Source organism: Gavia stellata, chromosome 7 (genome assembly GCF_030936135.1).
Source record: "Gavia stellata isolate bGavSte3 chromosome 7, bGavSte3.hap2, whole genome shotgun sequence".
NCBI classification, from domain to species: domain Eukaryota; kingdom Metazoa; phylum Chordata; class Aves; order Gaviiformes; family Gaviidae; genus Gavia; species Gavia stellata.
In genome coordinates, this window is record NC_082600.1 from 5,099,961 (window position 1) to 5,115,647 (window position 15,687).

The following is a 15,687-nucleotide window of genomic DNA, read 5'->3' on the forward strand; positions in this document are numbered from 1 at the left end:
CGGAATACATGGAGAGATTTTTAGCTGTTGAAAAAGTGACTGGCATTCTTGAAATGGTATGGTTGCGTTTATTTGGGTGTGGATATAATCATGTTTCTGTGATACAGTTCCTGCTGAGTCTGAAATGCTAGTGTCTGTAAAGCTAGGAGAAGCCAGACAAAAGCTTGGATAAAAGTCAGAATTTCAGTGCCTCTTAATGATGGTTCATGGGAAAGTAATGATTTTGGTTTAACTTTTGATTTTCATAACCCACTAGGCATATGCTTTTTTTTCTGAATTACTGTTTGTGAATATATATTTTACAGCCCACAAAACATCACAAATGGCTGATTTCTTTGTGCCTAGGTTTCACTCTTGCAGGTAGGTCCTTGTTATAGGCTCTGGGCAGTCTAATGAAAATGGTGTTTAACTGCAAAGCTTTGATTTCTGCTGCTGTTAACCACAGCAACCTCACTCCTTGTCTTTCTGAATTCATGGAGTAGAGGGCATACTCATCCTCCAGCTCTGCCAGTGCAATGCCTCTGTCTTCTCCATCCAACATGTTTCTTTGCTTTCTGTAGAGCTCAGCAGAGATTTCTTCATGAAGACTGGAATGTGTTTATATAATATTTTATATATTATTTTAGGCTCCTGCTTACTCAAATGTAGGCAAATCATTAACCTCTCATTCACCATCACTAGAGGAATCGTGAAATTGCTATAGCAGACATCAAGTCAGCTGGATCTAAACCAGTTTCTGTTTTCTCTGCCTGGAAAGTCATCCTTCTCGGCGAGTGCGGCTACCAAGTTAGAGCGGGCTTTCCAGGCCAGGAGTGTTTAGTGGCAGCGTTGAGTTGTAAAACCACATTGGTCAAGCACTGATTAACTGAGCCGTGCGCAGGTAGGTGCTCTTCTGCGTGGGAGTTTTTTCTCTGGCAGGTGTTGCGAAAGGGGTGATGTGAGAGGCTCCATCTCTGCGAGAGCTCTGCTGCTGGCAAGCACAAAGCTCCAGCGAATGCCTCTGCCGGGCTGCACTGTGGAGATGCTGCTGTAGGAATAGGGCAGCGGTAGGAACGCTGGGCAAAGCTGCTGAGAAGGAGAGAAGAACCTGCTGCACTAAATCACAAATCCCCTGGGGACACAGCTCCATAGTTAGCACCTTCAAATGGCATTCGTTTATTACGGCATCATTGTGCACGGTCCTCTTGAGAGGAAGCAAACGGTCTTTAAAACAATCTGCTGGCAGCTCAGGCTTGAGTATTGGAGTTTTTGCAGGGCTCTTTTGCTGTGTCACTCTTTCCTTTTATGTTCCAGCTCAAAGGTGGTTGTTCTTTCACCATTGAAGTACGTTAAAGCACTGGTAATAGTGTCTCCTCCAAGGACAAGGCGTAGAAAGCGGCAACCTAGTGCGAACGAGAGATACTGCAGAACAGTTTTGTTTTGGTGAAATCTGCTGCCTTATCTGTGTATGATGCAAAGGCAGGGCAGTTTTCACAAGGCTTGGAGGCTGCGTGGTGGCATGTTTTTTGTCCTTTATGAAATCCGCCACGTTATTTTGATTAGAACGCTAACGTAACTCCTGGCAGCGTCAAATCTTACTGCTAGCAGCGATTTCCCTCCAAAGCTTGATGCGGTGCTAACAAGCAGAAAGATCTTGTGCGTCCTGTTTGCACGGAGCTTGCAGGACAGCGTGTTCCACGGGAGGTGCCAAGGTAGTGCTGCAGTCGTATATAAGGGGAAGAAGCATTGTATGAGCAGACAGGCTGTTATGCAGGATGTTAATTAGTGGTTTAACGGTGTTCAGAAACTCTAGCTGCAATAATGGCATAATGATGTTAAGTTCTTTTATATTTTTATATATATATCTTTTATATATGTGTATGCATATATATGTGTGTGTATATATATATATTTTTTTTTCTCTTGGGAAAGTGTCCTTGTCCTGATGATCTGTGCTTCAATCGCCGCTGTACTCCAACGTGATCTTCTTACGAACATCTTGTTTGTTCAGTTTCTAGGTGGCAGAGACAGGGTGAAGCTCTGTGTGGGGCAGGGAAAGCCGATGGGGGAGCCTCGCGCGTAACCCAGGATGGACTGGCTGTGACGGCGTGCCTTAGCTGGAGAGGTAGCTACGATGAAGAGTTCCTGCAGAGCTGGCCTCCACAGGGAACCGCTGAACTCCACATCCTCTACCTTCCATCAAGTCAAACGGTATGAACAGGCCGGCTGGTCTGCCTGTAGTTAAGTATTTTGCACCGATTTAGCCTTCTCCTTACTTTCTAATTGTCTTGCGTGTCACTCAAATGTTCAGTCAAAATTCTTAATTTCGGATAGTATTTAAGTGAATGTTGTAATGGCTTAAGGGCAGAAATGTTCTTTGACGTTTTTATTTGATAATGACAACTACAGATTCACTACAGCTGGTACTGTACTTCTAGAAATCTTCGGGTTTTTTAGCAACAGCTGTAAATTAATCTGGGAACATGGCTTTGAAGTAAAACTTAATTGGAGAACGGCTTGTCATAGTAGGCTTTAAAACATGCAGTCAGCTTAAAGCAAGTGGAAATACTGGCAAGCATTGTTGCAGTTTGTCTTACTATGGAGTAAGTAATTAGATTAGTTTAAGCTCAGATTTTGTATTGCTCACTCTCCTGTGTCTCTTATTAAGAAGAAATGCACGATTGATTTCAAACACTTGCGCTTATGTGACAATTAAGTGAACGCCTCTCACTGTGTCTCGTTATAGGAACACCGTACAGAACAACTTGTCCTTATGCAAATGCAAGAACATGCCAGTTTGTTTGAGTTCAAGCTACTTGAAAATATATGTATCTTTTTTTTTCTTTTTCTGAAACCAAGACTCTTAAACTTCCTCAATCTGGAGGAAGAGAGCCAGCTTTCTGGTTTCTAAAAGCTGTGTGGGTTTAAAGCAAACTTCAACCTTTGTTCTTTGTGGTTACGTAGACAGCGTATACTTGCTATGTTAGTCTCATGGTAATTTAGTGCTGGAAAAGACTTCCTGGGTCACCCAGCTCCTTGCTTTCCCAAGCAGTATCTCATAATCCCTCTTGTAAACTTAAAAGTCCAGCCTAAAAACAATTACATCTTTTCTTCTCTCCTCCTGTAGATTAAGTCATTACTGAAGATGACAGATCTAGCTGTGCGATTAGGAGCCTTCTTTTGATTCCCAGACTGAACATTTATGCCAGCTTATATACTTGTTTGAGCTTGTGCTCCTTTTATTCTTTTGTGTAAGGACCGCTTCTTATTTTCAGTGGTTTACCTCTTCTGCTGTGTTCTGTAAAATGTGGTTGTACACCCTCAGCTGTGGTTTTGCTGTGCTAAATGACCCAAGTGTTATCTAGTAGCTTCTTCAATAACAACTGTCGTCGTCATTCTCCATGTGGATGAATCTCCTCTGAGTCATGTCAAAAAGCGTATGCTGCGCTCCAGAGCAGATCTGGCAGGAGGGTTTTTCACTGCTGCCTCGCGTGTATCACAGAATCGCCTCCACTTACCTCTGTTCCATGGACGTGTCTATGGTGGCCAATGCACCTTTCTCAGTTACCTCTAAAACTTCTTGGTCTTCAGCTTGCTGGTGCATCACCATCTGTATTTCAAAACTCTCCTCCGTTTTTGTTACTTGGTGCTTTGTGCCTCTGCTGTTTTGGAAATGCCTTCGTTTCTGTGGGTGGACCTGTAGTAGTTGTGCTGAGGTCATTCCTAACAAAATCAGATGTTTCCAAGGCTGATTCTTGAGGCATGTCTTTGGTTTCCAGGCTGGTATTTTCTTATTCAGCATCACCTGGGGCTGTCTGCTGCTAAGCCAGCTCCTTTGTCTGTTCTCCCATTCCTCTGCCAATCTGTCTTAACCAGTAAATCTCCTTGTGCCTTCTGACGTCCATGTGAGTAAGATGTAGTACATTTGTCTAAAAAGATCACTTTTTTTGAGAACCTTCAGGTTAGTCTGGCATATTGAACTATACCCTCTTCCCCCCTTTTTCTCTGTGTCCTCTTAATCCTCTTTGCTTGCAAAGCAACTTTATATTGGAGTCAGACTCCCAGGCCTGGGGAGGCTGCGATCTCTCTTCCTCCTTTCTCCCCTGCAGTGCCACCTCCAATGTGCCACATGTTTTATTAACTCATATTGTTGCCTTTCAAGAGGCTTATAAATCTTGCCTCTTGGCTTGCAGTTCATGAGCCTATCTAGTTTGGATTCTAAAACAGAGATGAGCCAATCCTCGCAATTTTTGTGAAGCTTTTTAATCCTCCTCCTGCCAATGTTCTTGTTCAAATTAACCCCTGGGCTTTTGCCCTCACGATCACCCTTACCACCCCTCTTTGAAAACGATGCAAAGTCAAATTTGGTATTTTGTGCTGTACGTAGAGTACTCTTAATCTCTGCCCTGACCTTGCTTGCAGCCCTGTTTCTCTCTCTGTCCGTTCTCACACACTGAAGAACCTTTTACTATTTCTTTGTTTTTAAATATCTTTGCAGTGACTTAACGCGGCACCAGTTCTCAGGTTTATTCCTAGGCTTTTTGATCTCTAAGATACAAGTTTCCAAGTGATGTGACCTGGTGACTTGAAACCTGTGTCTGCTTCTTGTAGCTTTCCTGAAGAAGGAACGTGTTCAGTTGGAGTTTCTTCTGTTCTTGTTTGGGATGTGTTCTTAATAATGAAAACACCTTTTGACTCCTGGAGAATGCCTGCTGGGTTGCGCTGTCTGCAGTGAAAGCCTCTCCACCGCAGTGCAGCTGACTTCATGAACTAGTTCCTTTCGGTCTTGAGTTTCAAAAGAACAACCTGGTGACTTGCCTTCAGATCTACTTTTGCTTATTCTTTCTTTTGAACTCTGAGTCTCTTAACGATAGTGCGGTCCAAGGTTAATTTCTACAACCTTTCATGTGTTCTCACTATGTATGCACAAAACAAGACTAAATAGCATCACTTTGTGCTGGTTTGTTAACTGTTTGAAGAAATCTGTTGCGCCATGATATTAAGAAAGGTCTTGGTCCTCTTGCAATTAATAAATTGGAAAACAAATATTAAATCAAGAAAGATAAAACATTTCCAGAAGGAAACACGTCACTTATCTGTGCTACTCTGGGCAGCTTTCAGCAGAAGCCCTATAAAACCACCACGTTTTTTTCTCACTGTCCTTCTGTGATTTCTTCTGATCTCAGCCTGTTCCACCACAGGCATGTGTGCTATCCCATCACCTTTGAGCTACATATTTCTGGAGCGGCTTACAACCTTGAACACCAAATCTTTCAGTTGATTTTGTTCCCCTCTGCTTTGTCACGCCTGTGTCATCTGTAGTATGGTTGGGAAGCAGGGAACATGGGTTTGAGCTTCCTCAGGCTCGACAAAGAATTGCTTCTACGTCACCTGCTTCACGGTAAGTGCTTTTATACAAAAGACTGGCAAAGGAATGGCACTTCTCCCTGTGCAAAATTTAGAAAGTGGCTGAGGCTACTCTGCTTTATGCAGAAGGGTGTGTATGTGTGTGCGTTTAATTTAAAATGTGTTCAAAACTTTTTAATGGGTGGGAGCCCTCAAGCTGGAGTAGTCTGTGCGTTGGGCTTGGATGTGCAATCTGTCACCTGAAACCTCTGCTTGGTGACGATGATGGATTTATGCATGACGGATTTTATAGCTGCTCCTATATTTGGGTGTTGTCTCCTCCAAAGTCAGGTTATTTGAACACCTGACGTGGGTGAACAAGCAGCGGGGGATCCAACGTTAAGAGTTAGGCGCCTACTTTGTGTTCAGCTCTTTTGGGCCAGCTCTGCCCCACGTGTTCGGCTTGCTCCCGCTTGCCCCCAGGCTGGCCGCTCAAGCGGAGAGTGCTGCTTCAGCAGTCAGATACCTTCTGTTTACCTTCAAAGCCCACAATAATCCTCGTTTGCTCTCCGATGGATGCAAGAGGCAGTTTCGCAGGCGTTGGGAGGTGGGTCAGGAGCAGTTGCTTTAATATGAAGTTATTGCTGCAAGGGAGTGGGTTTTCTAGAAATTGGATGCCTCCGCAGCTGCTGAAGTCGAACCCACCCCTGGTCTGGAGCATCGTGCTTCCCAACCCGCCTTTCTCCGAGCTTGGCCACCTGCCACGCGCCAGAACAAGCTCCAGTGAGTAGCAGAGCGTCGTCCATCCCGGCTGCTCGGCTGGGACTTTCCCGCCCCGGCAGAATCCATGGAATGCCTTTGAAGCAGCTCTCTGTCTGCTTTGCCTTGCCCTGGCAGTGCAAAGGGGATGGAAATGGTACTGGAGATTGAGCCCAAAGGACCCACCAAGTCCTTCCAGAAATAACAAGTGGTTGACCATAGTTTAACTTGCATTCTGTACTCAATCCTTCATAATTGTCAGTGTCCTTTACAGAGGAGCTAAGCTTTATAGATGGAGAAATGGGATGCCAGGGAAGAGAAATGTGTTGCCAGAGGTTATGCTTGGTGTGGGTTTTTATTGTTGTTGGGTTTTCTCTTCCCCCCCCTTTTTTTTTGGCTTCTGCCTTGTGTTAGTATGTCCTGAGGGTTTTTTCAGAGTTGTAGTTGGCACTGGGCGTACAGTCAGCAACGCTAGGAACTTTTGTCGACTGGAGTTAGTGTTTACAAAAAGAAATCCACAGGAAACTTTGGGGTTTTGATTGAAATTTTCGCCTTAATAAAGCCTTCCGGTGCTTTGCCCAGAAAACTTGCAGTGTGAATGTGCTGTTTGAGCAGATCACACTTTTTTTTTTTGCTGTTGTTTTTGCTGGTCAGAGGAAATCTTTTGGCTTCATAGGGCATCATGAGAGTCCCTGACCCACGTGCAGCGAGGGGCATGTAGGCTCTCTGTGGACCCTAGAAAGGAGTTGTGAAAATTGAGCCTTTTCTACTCGTTTTCCCTCCAACTTTGGAACTTCCACTAAAGCAAATACATATATATTTTTTTAGGCTGCTGTGATTTAGAAGACACATAAATACAAAAGGATGCAGAAAGATTCTGGCCAGCTTGGCATAGTGGCTTATGGGCCTTCCCTTCAGTAGGGAGAGGAGGGGTCCGTGCGTGTCTGTGCATGTATAAAGGCATATATTTCTATATCAACCCCGGGTAGTAACTCACTTGATGATAAAACTGTAGTGGAAACAAGCTGTAGTTACGACTTGTAAAAACAGCAGTGTCATTCCAGAAGTGTAAGTATCCTGTTTCTCAGACATCACTAATTAAAATAGAAAAACTGGCCCTTTTATTTCATCAGCTTAGGGGTGGAATAACAGTTTAAAGGCAGCACTGCTGGTTGTTTCAGTGCTGATCATTCCTGGCACAACTATCTCTTATCAGCAATTCAAAACTGCATGTTTGGGACTGAAAACCTTTTATGCTTATTCCATGCACTTCTGAGTTATTGTCTCTAAAGATAAAATTAGAAAGCTTGATAACTTAAAGGGTGGAGGAAAGCAAACAGAATTACTCTGGAATTAAGTATCATAGGCAATTGTCAGTGACTTCACCTTTTAACACTATTTTTGGTGTTTTTAAATATTTTCAAAACTTAACCTGCAGCTGCCACAATCCTCTGCTTGCCAGCACTGAAATGTTGCAGAAATAAGGTAGTCTGTGGGTGGGGACTGGGCTCTGGTTCATCTTCAAAGCAATTTCTGCTGGGAAGCCTTGTTCTCAGTCTAGGAGGTAGGAGTGAAATGCACTGCTGAGGTGCAGGGAAGAAGCTATGTTTGTCTAAAAGTTCTTATTTCTTAACGTTCACAGCAAAGCGTGTGTGGGGTGGGGGCTTTTTTTTCCTCCATTTCAGGGAAGGTCCATTACTAACATCCCTTTTAAAATGGAAATTCTCTTCTCCACTGCCCAAAAACTGGGAGGCAGGTGGCACTGCGATTCAGCTGGTCAGGTGGAGTTAGCAGGGCTCTTTTATAGCTGTCTGAAGTTACTAAATGAAAGGTTTTTTTCTTTGAATCTGGATCCATTAAAACAGTGCAATGAACTGAATGCTGAATTCAAATGAGGCAATTATTCTGGCAGTAAAACTTCTGACTAAGGCATAATTTTGTTATGTAAATTATAACTTTTCAACCTTAAATGGTATTGTTGGCTGAGCCGGAGACTAACTGAAACATAGGAGGAAATATAACCTTAAACGAGAAATCCGTAATAGGTGAGGCATAACTCTACCCTTTGTCTTTCTCCAGAGACCAGAAATAGCTGGGAGCAGCTGAACCAACTTTGCTGGCTAAACATGTCCTCTAAGCATGTTGGGGTAACCAGTTTGGTCCTGTTTTCCTCCATATAATACCCCGTCTCACCTTCATTTGTAGCTTCTTGTAATGAAGGGTGTTGAACTGATTGTCCTGCTGGATTTCTGAAAACTGCTTGAAGAAAGCCTTTTAAAAACACGTTCAGCTCATCTTTCAAACACCCTGGCATGAAAACTCATGAATGAAATTTGAGCTGCTGCTCCTAGCTCCTGAGATTTCAACATGCGAAGCTGTGTATTTAATTGTATTCACCTCTTCCCCACCGTACCCCGGGGACGGCAGCCGTCGGAGCTTTTCCCTCTCTAGTCTGAAGAGCACAGCTCCAGAATGCCCTCCTGGATGGGGAAGGGAGGGCTGCAGGCGCCGTTCTCCGCAGCAGCTTGCTGCGGTGGTTTGCCTGCTGTTCTTCTGGGCTGGGCTTGGGCCCGAGCACGTTGTGGTGGCCTGACCCTACTTAGCTATAAAGTGCAACTGAGATGAGGCAGACCCCGTGGAAAACGGGGCTGAAACAAACTACAGCAGCTTTGATTTCCCGTTCTCTCTTTGTTCATCTATTTCAGCACCCTGAAGTTTTATTCTTATCAGATTATTTTAGTTTTTAGCATCCAACTGAGAAGGCAAACAAAACAGCTCAGTTGCATTTTGCAGAGGAGACTAAATTGGGAAGTGACCCAGTTCCAACAAGAGCTGGAATTAGCACACAGAAGGCATGGGGTGAGAATTAACCCAGGGACTAGGCAGGCGTATCTGCGGTAATGGGAGGTCTCTCATCCCCGCAGTCTGTAGGTGAAGTGCAGATGGTTTTAGCACTGTTCGGTTGCAAGAGCGAGGTGATGCTCTTCCTATAAAATCAGGAGGGGGGAGAACATAACAGCATCCTTTGCAGTGTCTGCCTCCTGGCCTTCAAAGCACCGCATGGGACCAGAGAGGTCCCCTGGGTTTTATGCACACTTGTAGGAAGATGAACTAAGCCCTTCCTCTTGATGTACCTCCCCAAAACCTCTGCCTCCACGTGTCACCCATCCCCTCACTGCTTATCACTAGGAGGAACCAAAACCCGAGGGGACAGCAATGGTTAAGCAGTATGGCTGCTTCTAGTGCAGGAGCCTTCCTCTGCTTGGACAGGCGCAGGTGGTGCCCGGCTGAGTTGTTGGCCTTGTGTACTTGTGTGTGTTGTGTTAGCAGCTGGAAGGGGAGCATCTTGCATTCAAAGCCTTCCCTCAGCTGCCTCCGGTGCTCTCCGGCTGGGCTCTCCGTTCTGCCATGGGTTACTTTGGAGGGTCTACAGCCCTGGCTAATCCGTGGGGCAGGGCTGCCCGGAAGGTCCCTAAGCTGTCCTCGTACGGCACGTCCATGTGCGTCCTCGGTCAGCATCTGCTGGTATGACTTCCCTCTTACAGCCATCCTGTGCGCTCTGGCGGGTCTGCTCGAGGGGTGGGTGAGCTGGGTTCCCTCCTCCTCGTGTGCCGACCCCACGGGTACCCTGCGTAGCGTCAGCCAGCGCGTCTGGAGGTAGGCGTGTGTCCTGATGGCACCGCGGCACGGCAGGGGAGAGGCCAGCTGGACTCCGGACATGTCTGTCTGATACAAACCTATCGTGTGTGCGAACTGCAGGTGTTAAAGCTATAAATTTGTCTGACTTTATAGATGTTATGGCTTGAGATTTTTAATTAAAAGCTGTTTTTTAGGCTAGAAACGCAATACTGAAGCAGCTGTTTTGGTGGTGGCTGTCAAGGGAGACATGTTCAGTGTCTGAATGTGTCCCTATCAGCTCATGATAAATGTGGCATTGAACCTGCTGTTCTTAAACTAGCAAGCACGGATTATCCCCGTTTCAAAAAGGAGGCCTTTTAATGTAACAATTCAAAGATTACCATGGAAACATAATCTATAGTTAGTTCTGTAATATGCTTATGCGATACTCCTGGGAGAAGAGCCTGAAGTCTCCCGATAATTGCATCTTACGTGGCAGTGCCCTGGGCTTTTGCGTTTTTGAGCTTTGAATTGAAGATTACTGCGAAGGTGTAACAGAAAGGAGTCGTCGAGTGCCTGGGACTGTCGCAGGAGTGGTGCTGCTGCTGTCATGTCAGCAGCACCCAAGTGTCTCCTTCACAGCTCTTCAATTCTTAGCCATAAAACACATCCTTGAAAGTGGTTCTTTTCAGCTGTACGTGATGCTTGTGTCACTTTTGGGGGAGGCATCTGGTGTATAGCATAAGGACCCTTATGGGGAAAGTACATCAAATTTGCCATGACTGATAGACTGAAGGATAGGTTTCATTTTGGGTGGTATTAGGAGATTAGATATCTTCTGGGATCTCTGAATATAATTACACTTGCTAATTTCCCCTTTCAGCTTTAACTGTACTTTTATCTACTGAAAAGAATATATATACATATCTATCTGGTAGCTAATGTCAAGGTAAACCCTTGGACCCACATGTACCTTACAACTGGATTAAGAAACGAACGGACAGAATATCTGTAGACTGAACCTCTACCTCTGTTTGCACAACAGATAAATGTTAGGATTTCTCCTTGCAACTCCCTGGAAACAGATTTCTCTAATGGGAAGATCTCTGCTATCCATAAGATCATAATCCTATTGCAAGAAGTTCTGCAAGGGTGGATGTTGCAGCCTGGTTGCTGCTTTTCCTTTCTCAGAGGTTCCTTTTGAGGTGTGGGCTGCTTGATGTAGAGTAGGAGGCATGTTGGTGCCTACTCTGGGCCACCTTCTCCAATTCCAGGCAGGCATATTTTGCAACTATAACTTCTTCCCTTTCTGTTTTTCCAGGGTTTCTGGTATGCACTTAAAGCCATATCTCAAGCTACAGAAGAAAGAGCGATCTCCAGAAATAAGCCAGGATTCCCTGAGAGGCCCACCTATGAGCCATCAGAGATCAGCACAAGAAGAAAAATACGCCAACAACTGCACCAAACTGAGCGTTTTCCCAAAACCCTCCCTCGTGACTCCATCTCGAAAACTTCTGGGGATTATTTATCCAAATACTATGTGCAATATGAATGGGAAAGGTCCAGCAGATGGTCCAAGTGCAAGGGAAAAGAAGAACGCCCTGTCTGCAACAATCCACCAGGGAGAAGAAGGGGAAGGACCTCTGGATGTCTGGGCTGTAGTGAAACCTGGCAATACAAAGGAGAAGATCGCGTTCTTTGCAGCCCAGCAATGCAGCAGCAACAACCGGCTAGGCTCCATGAAAATTAAAAGCACGTGGGATATCGACGGAAGAACAGCTAAACGCAGGAAAAAATCGGTAGATCTTAAAAAAGCCAAAATTCAACTGGAAAGAATGAGGGAGGCGAACGCCAGGTGCTCCCAGCCAGAGCCTTTTGCCTGCGGCATCGAGCACTGTTCGGTGCATTACGTGAACGATGGTGAGGGTGTGTTCCCGGGCCGGTCCCTCTCGGTGATAGAGATGGTGGCCTTTCTGGAGCAACGAGCAAGCGCTTTACTGGTAGACTGTGCTAAAACCTGCACGCCTGCTTCTGCTGCGAGGCTGAGCAGTCAGCCTAAAGGTGCACTTCCCAGCTCAGACCCTTTCTCCTCGGCTGGGGCGTGCGAGGTAGATGTGGAGAGGGGACCTTGCGGCAGTAGCGAGCAGCAGCAGAGCGAGCCCGTGCGCGTGTTGGACATGGTGGCCAAGCTGGAGTCGGAGTGCCTGAGGCGCCAGAGCGAGCGGGAGGCCGGGAGCCTCTCACGGAACAACAGCTTCCGCAGAAACGTTGGGAGGGTACTCCTGGCGAATGGCACCCAGCCCGAGGGAGAGGTGGGGAAGGTCTCCTTGGGGGTCCTGGCTCCAGGGGATGGCTTAGAGGAGGCAGGGGTAGCAGAGGCTGGATACGGAGGACGGTGCGGTCCTCTGGGTGACACCGAGTTGTGGGATGGCGCTGCCTCTGCTCGGCAGCCTTTTCCTTCTGTGCTGGATACTCGGATGGGGAATGTGAATTCGGGACTTGCTCATGCAGTGTTGGCGATAACTGCTGGCAGGAGCGATTCTGAAATGCGAATTGAGCCTCCCAGACCTCTGCCGTCTGTGTGTCCAGCTGCTGCCAGGTTGCCACCGGATTCCTTGCAGAGCAAAAGCGCGACTGTTGATTTTACGTCGAAAGAGCCTGTAATTTTCCCAAAGCAGAGTCAGCACCCTGCTAGGAAGGAGCCCTTATGCATCAGTATATCGGTCACAAAGACCGAGAAGGGATGCAGGAAAGAGAAGCTCTCTAACTCCAGTGAAGATCCACTCCCAGGGAGGCTGTTTTTTCTCCAGGCTGACCAGCCTGCCGCTCACGAGCAACAGCCGCTACGGGAAGGTACCCAAGGAAAGCCAGGAGGAGTAGCCCAAAATGAGGATGAGGATGCTTTGGCATCCGACAGATCATGTGTCAGAAACAGTGTCCCTACAGAGCCATCTGCCCTTTCTGTTCCTCCGACAGAAGGGGCTTTGCAAGTACTTGATGCTTCCTGCTTAAAAAGGCAGGTTTCGCATGACTTTCTGGAGACCAGGTTTAAAATCCAGCAGCTTTTGGAGCCTCAGCAGTATATGGCCTTCCTGCCCCACCACATCATAGTGAAGATCTTTGGATTGCTTCCTACTAGGAGTCTGGTTGCCCTAAAATGCACTTGCTACTACTTCAAGTTCATCATTGAATACTACAACATCAGGCCAGCAGACTCCCGCTGGGTCCGCGATCCCCGCTACAGAGAAGACCCTTGCAAGCAGTGCAAGAAGAAGTACGTGAAAGGGGACGTATCGCTGTGCCGGTGGCATCCCAAACCATACTGTCAAGCTTTACCCTACGGGCCTGGGTACTGGATGTGCTGTCACCGGTCTCAGAAGGGCATCCCGGGCTGTAAGTTAGGTCTTCATGACAATCATTGGGTTCCTGCCTGCCACAGCTTTAACCGTGCTATTCATAAGAAAACCAGAGGAGCGGGAGCCGAAGTGGAAGAGGAATATTAGTGCACATACACTTTCCTGCGAGATTGTTTGGGGTAGGAGGAGATTCTCATGCCTTGTGCTGTTTACAGTGTATATAATTGTCGTGTTTTTTTTCACAGGGCTATGAAACTGCACATACTTAAACACAAGAGCCTTTACCTTTTAGATTAAAGATAGCTTTTAGTCCATCTATGTAAATAACACTATAAAAACTAATTGTACATACAGAGTCTACAGCTGGCTGAACAACGTAATCACTACAATGCAGCTATGATAGTGTTGCGGCTATAGTTGTGTGTGTTTTTAAGTGTCTTGTTTCAAAAATCTGTATATCCTGTATAATATATGAATGTTTCTGAGAAGAAACTCTAAATAGGTAAAGGTCAACTTGTTTAAAGAATCTTCAGACAACTTAACTGGACAACCTTAAAATTAGACTAGAACAGATCCATTATAGTAGTGTGGCAGTGGATAAAAAGAGAGGAATATTATTGTATAGTCAGAATATAAAAAGTTCTTGTCTACCTTACCCATGTTGTCTGGTTGGTTTTTTTTTACTTAAATAAAATGTGCATTCTAGATCTGCCTTACCTGACTTTCTCTTGTAAAACTTTTGCCCCAAAATAAAAATACTGTAAAACACGTGGCAGAAACTTGGTACTGTGATGTAAATCAGACTTGCAGTGTGCTTCCTGTAGAAAACTAGCCCTCCTGCTAAAAAAAAAACCCAAACAAAACCCCAAACCTGTATTGCTTTGCAAAATCCCTGCTGTAACATTCACAAATCCCAGCTTTTCCTTTCCCTCCCATCAGCCCTGCGTGCAGCAGAGGCTCCTGTTGTTTGCAGAGCTGGTGCTGGGTGTGTAAGACTTGCAAAAACTGGGCTTCTCTGCTTTGAGTCCTGCTTCTTGACTCTGCTGTTGGCCCCTCGGCTGTGCCCTTGGATGCCTGAGGATGGAGCGTGGATCCAGCAGGAATGAAAGCGGAGTTGCTTTGGCTCAGTGATGTCCTAGAAGCGTTGCTGTCTGTGGAGTTTTTCCCTTGCAGGAGGGATCCTTGCATTGCTTCGCCCTCCTCCGCTTCAGCCTCTGGCATCTTGTTTCTGAGGTGTGGGTCAGCGCTTTCAAAGGGGAGTTGTGAATGTTTGTGTCGGAAGTGCAGCTGAAGGGCAATTCTTCGAACTCTGAAGGGGAGCTGAGCGTGGCAGCTATTCCAGGATTTCCTCGAACGCATTCCTCTCCTGCAGTGCTGTCTTCCAGCCTCCAGTTACAGCCCTCCTTGCGCCCAGGTCGCTGCCCCAGGGCGAACAGTTTGGAAGTCTGGGAATGCACCCTGGACAACCCAGCAGCTGCGCTCAGTTCCTGGGAGCAGAGTACGTGGAGCGGCAGGCTCTGGGAGCCAAGCGGAGAGCAGCGCTTGTGCCTTTGCGTTGTCCGAGTCCCTCCTCTCCCCGCACTTTGGGCTGCGGCTGTTTTTCTGCCCCTTCTCAGAAGAAGGATGGACCTCTGGCAACCATCATCGCAGCTGGAGCGGGTGAAACCTCTGACCCTGTGCAAGAGGAGCTGGTGCCACCTTCCCCATGGCTCACCCTGGGCCGTCCTCTGCCCTGCAGACCCAAGGGAGCACCTGGAACAGGGTAGGGCTCTCCATGGGAGCTGCATCTGGATGGGGGGGCCGTGCCCCCGGCTCGTCCCGCTCTCCTCCCTTCGGCGCAGGACGCGGATGGGTGAGGAACGCTGCGGTGGCCAGGCTCACCCGTCTGCCTGTCTGTGCCTAAAACCATGCTGGGATCGCACGGAGTGCCTCACAGTGGTTTAGAGCGTGAGGACAGAGAGGGTTTGAGGGTGGATGCTTTTATTCTCCCCATTAACAGTGAGAAAAAGAAAACTGAGCCCTTGCAGCGTGAAATTGGGTTTGGTAAGCTCAGGACGTTCATGGTAGATTTAAAAAAGATGCTATTTTTTTTTTTTCCCCAGTCGCCGCTTTACCTGGTGCCTGACACCCTGGGCGTCAGCCATCTCTGCAATGCAGCAGACATTATGACAACCAGGAGGAATGAAATTAGAAAGCTAAAAGGAGGGTGCGGCTGCCTTGTAATCAGCTGTGAAGAGGGAGAGGAAAAGCAGGATCCCTCGTTAATTCGTGACTTCATTCTCTAAGGGGGCGCAGGCTTCCCCCAAGCTTCGATCCGCTCCGTCGGCTGCGCTGGGATGAGCAGCAAAACAACTTTCTGGCAGGAGTTGTCTTGACAAAACCATCATCAGCATGAAAGGCCTTCAGTTTAATTTCAATTAAGGAAGAGGGAGAAGAAACTGCTTTCCTGCCCCCCACCCAAGCCTCTGGAAAAACTTGCAATAACCTGCGCCAGGCTGACAGCGGCGAGGAAAGTCCCCGCGAGGCTGAAATAGAAGCGGCGGAGGAAAATATTTTGTAACTAGATAAGGGGCCAGTGAGGTCATTTTTTTTTTGGAACAGGGTGTGAGATTTTGGTCACCCTCCTTGA

At 46.7% G+C, this 15,687-nt stretch overlaps 1 protein-coding gene across 1 annotated transcript; it reads left to right on the top strand.

Moving 5' to 3' along the window:
• Nucleotides 1–1,940: 1,940 nt before the first annotated feature.
• FBXO34 (F-box protein 34) lies at nucleotides 1,941–13,713 on the top strand. The gene is made up of 2 exons (XM_009811043.2): nucleotides 1,941–2,190; nucleotides 11,024–13,713. The coding sequence occupies exons 1-2, from the start codon at nucleotides 2,114–2,116 to the stop codon at nucleotides 13,203–13,205; spliced, it is 2,259 nt and encodes a 752-aa protein (XP_009809345.2). The 5' UTR covers nucleotides 1,941–2,113; the 3' UTR covers nucleotides 13,206–13,713.
• The last annotated feature ends 1,974 nt before the right edge of the window (nucleotides 13,714–15,687 follow it).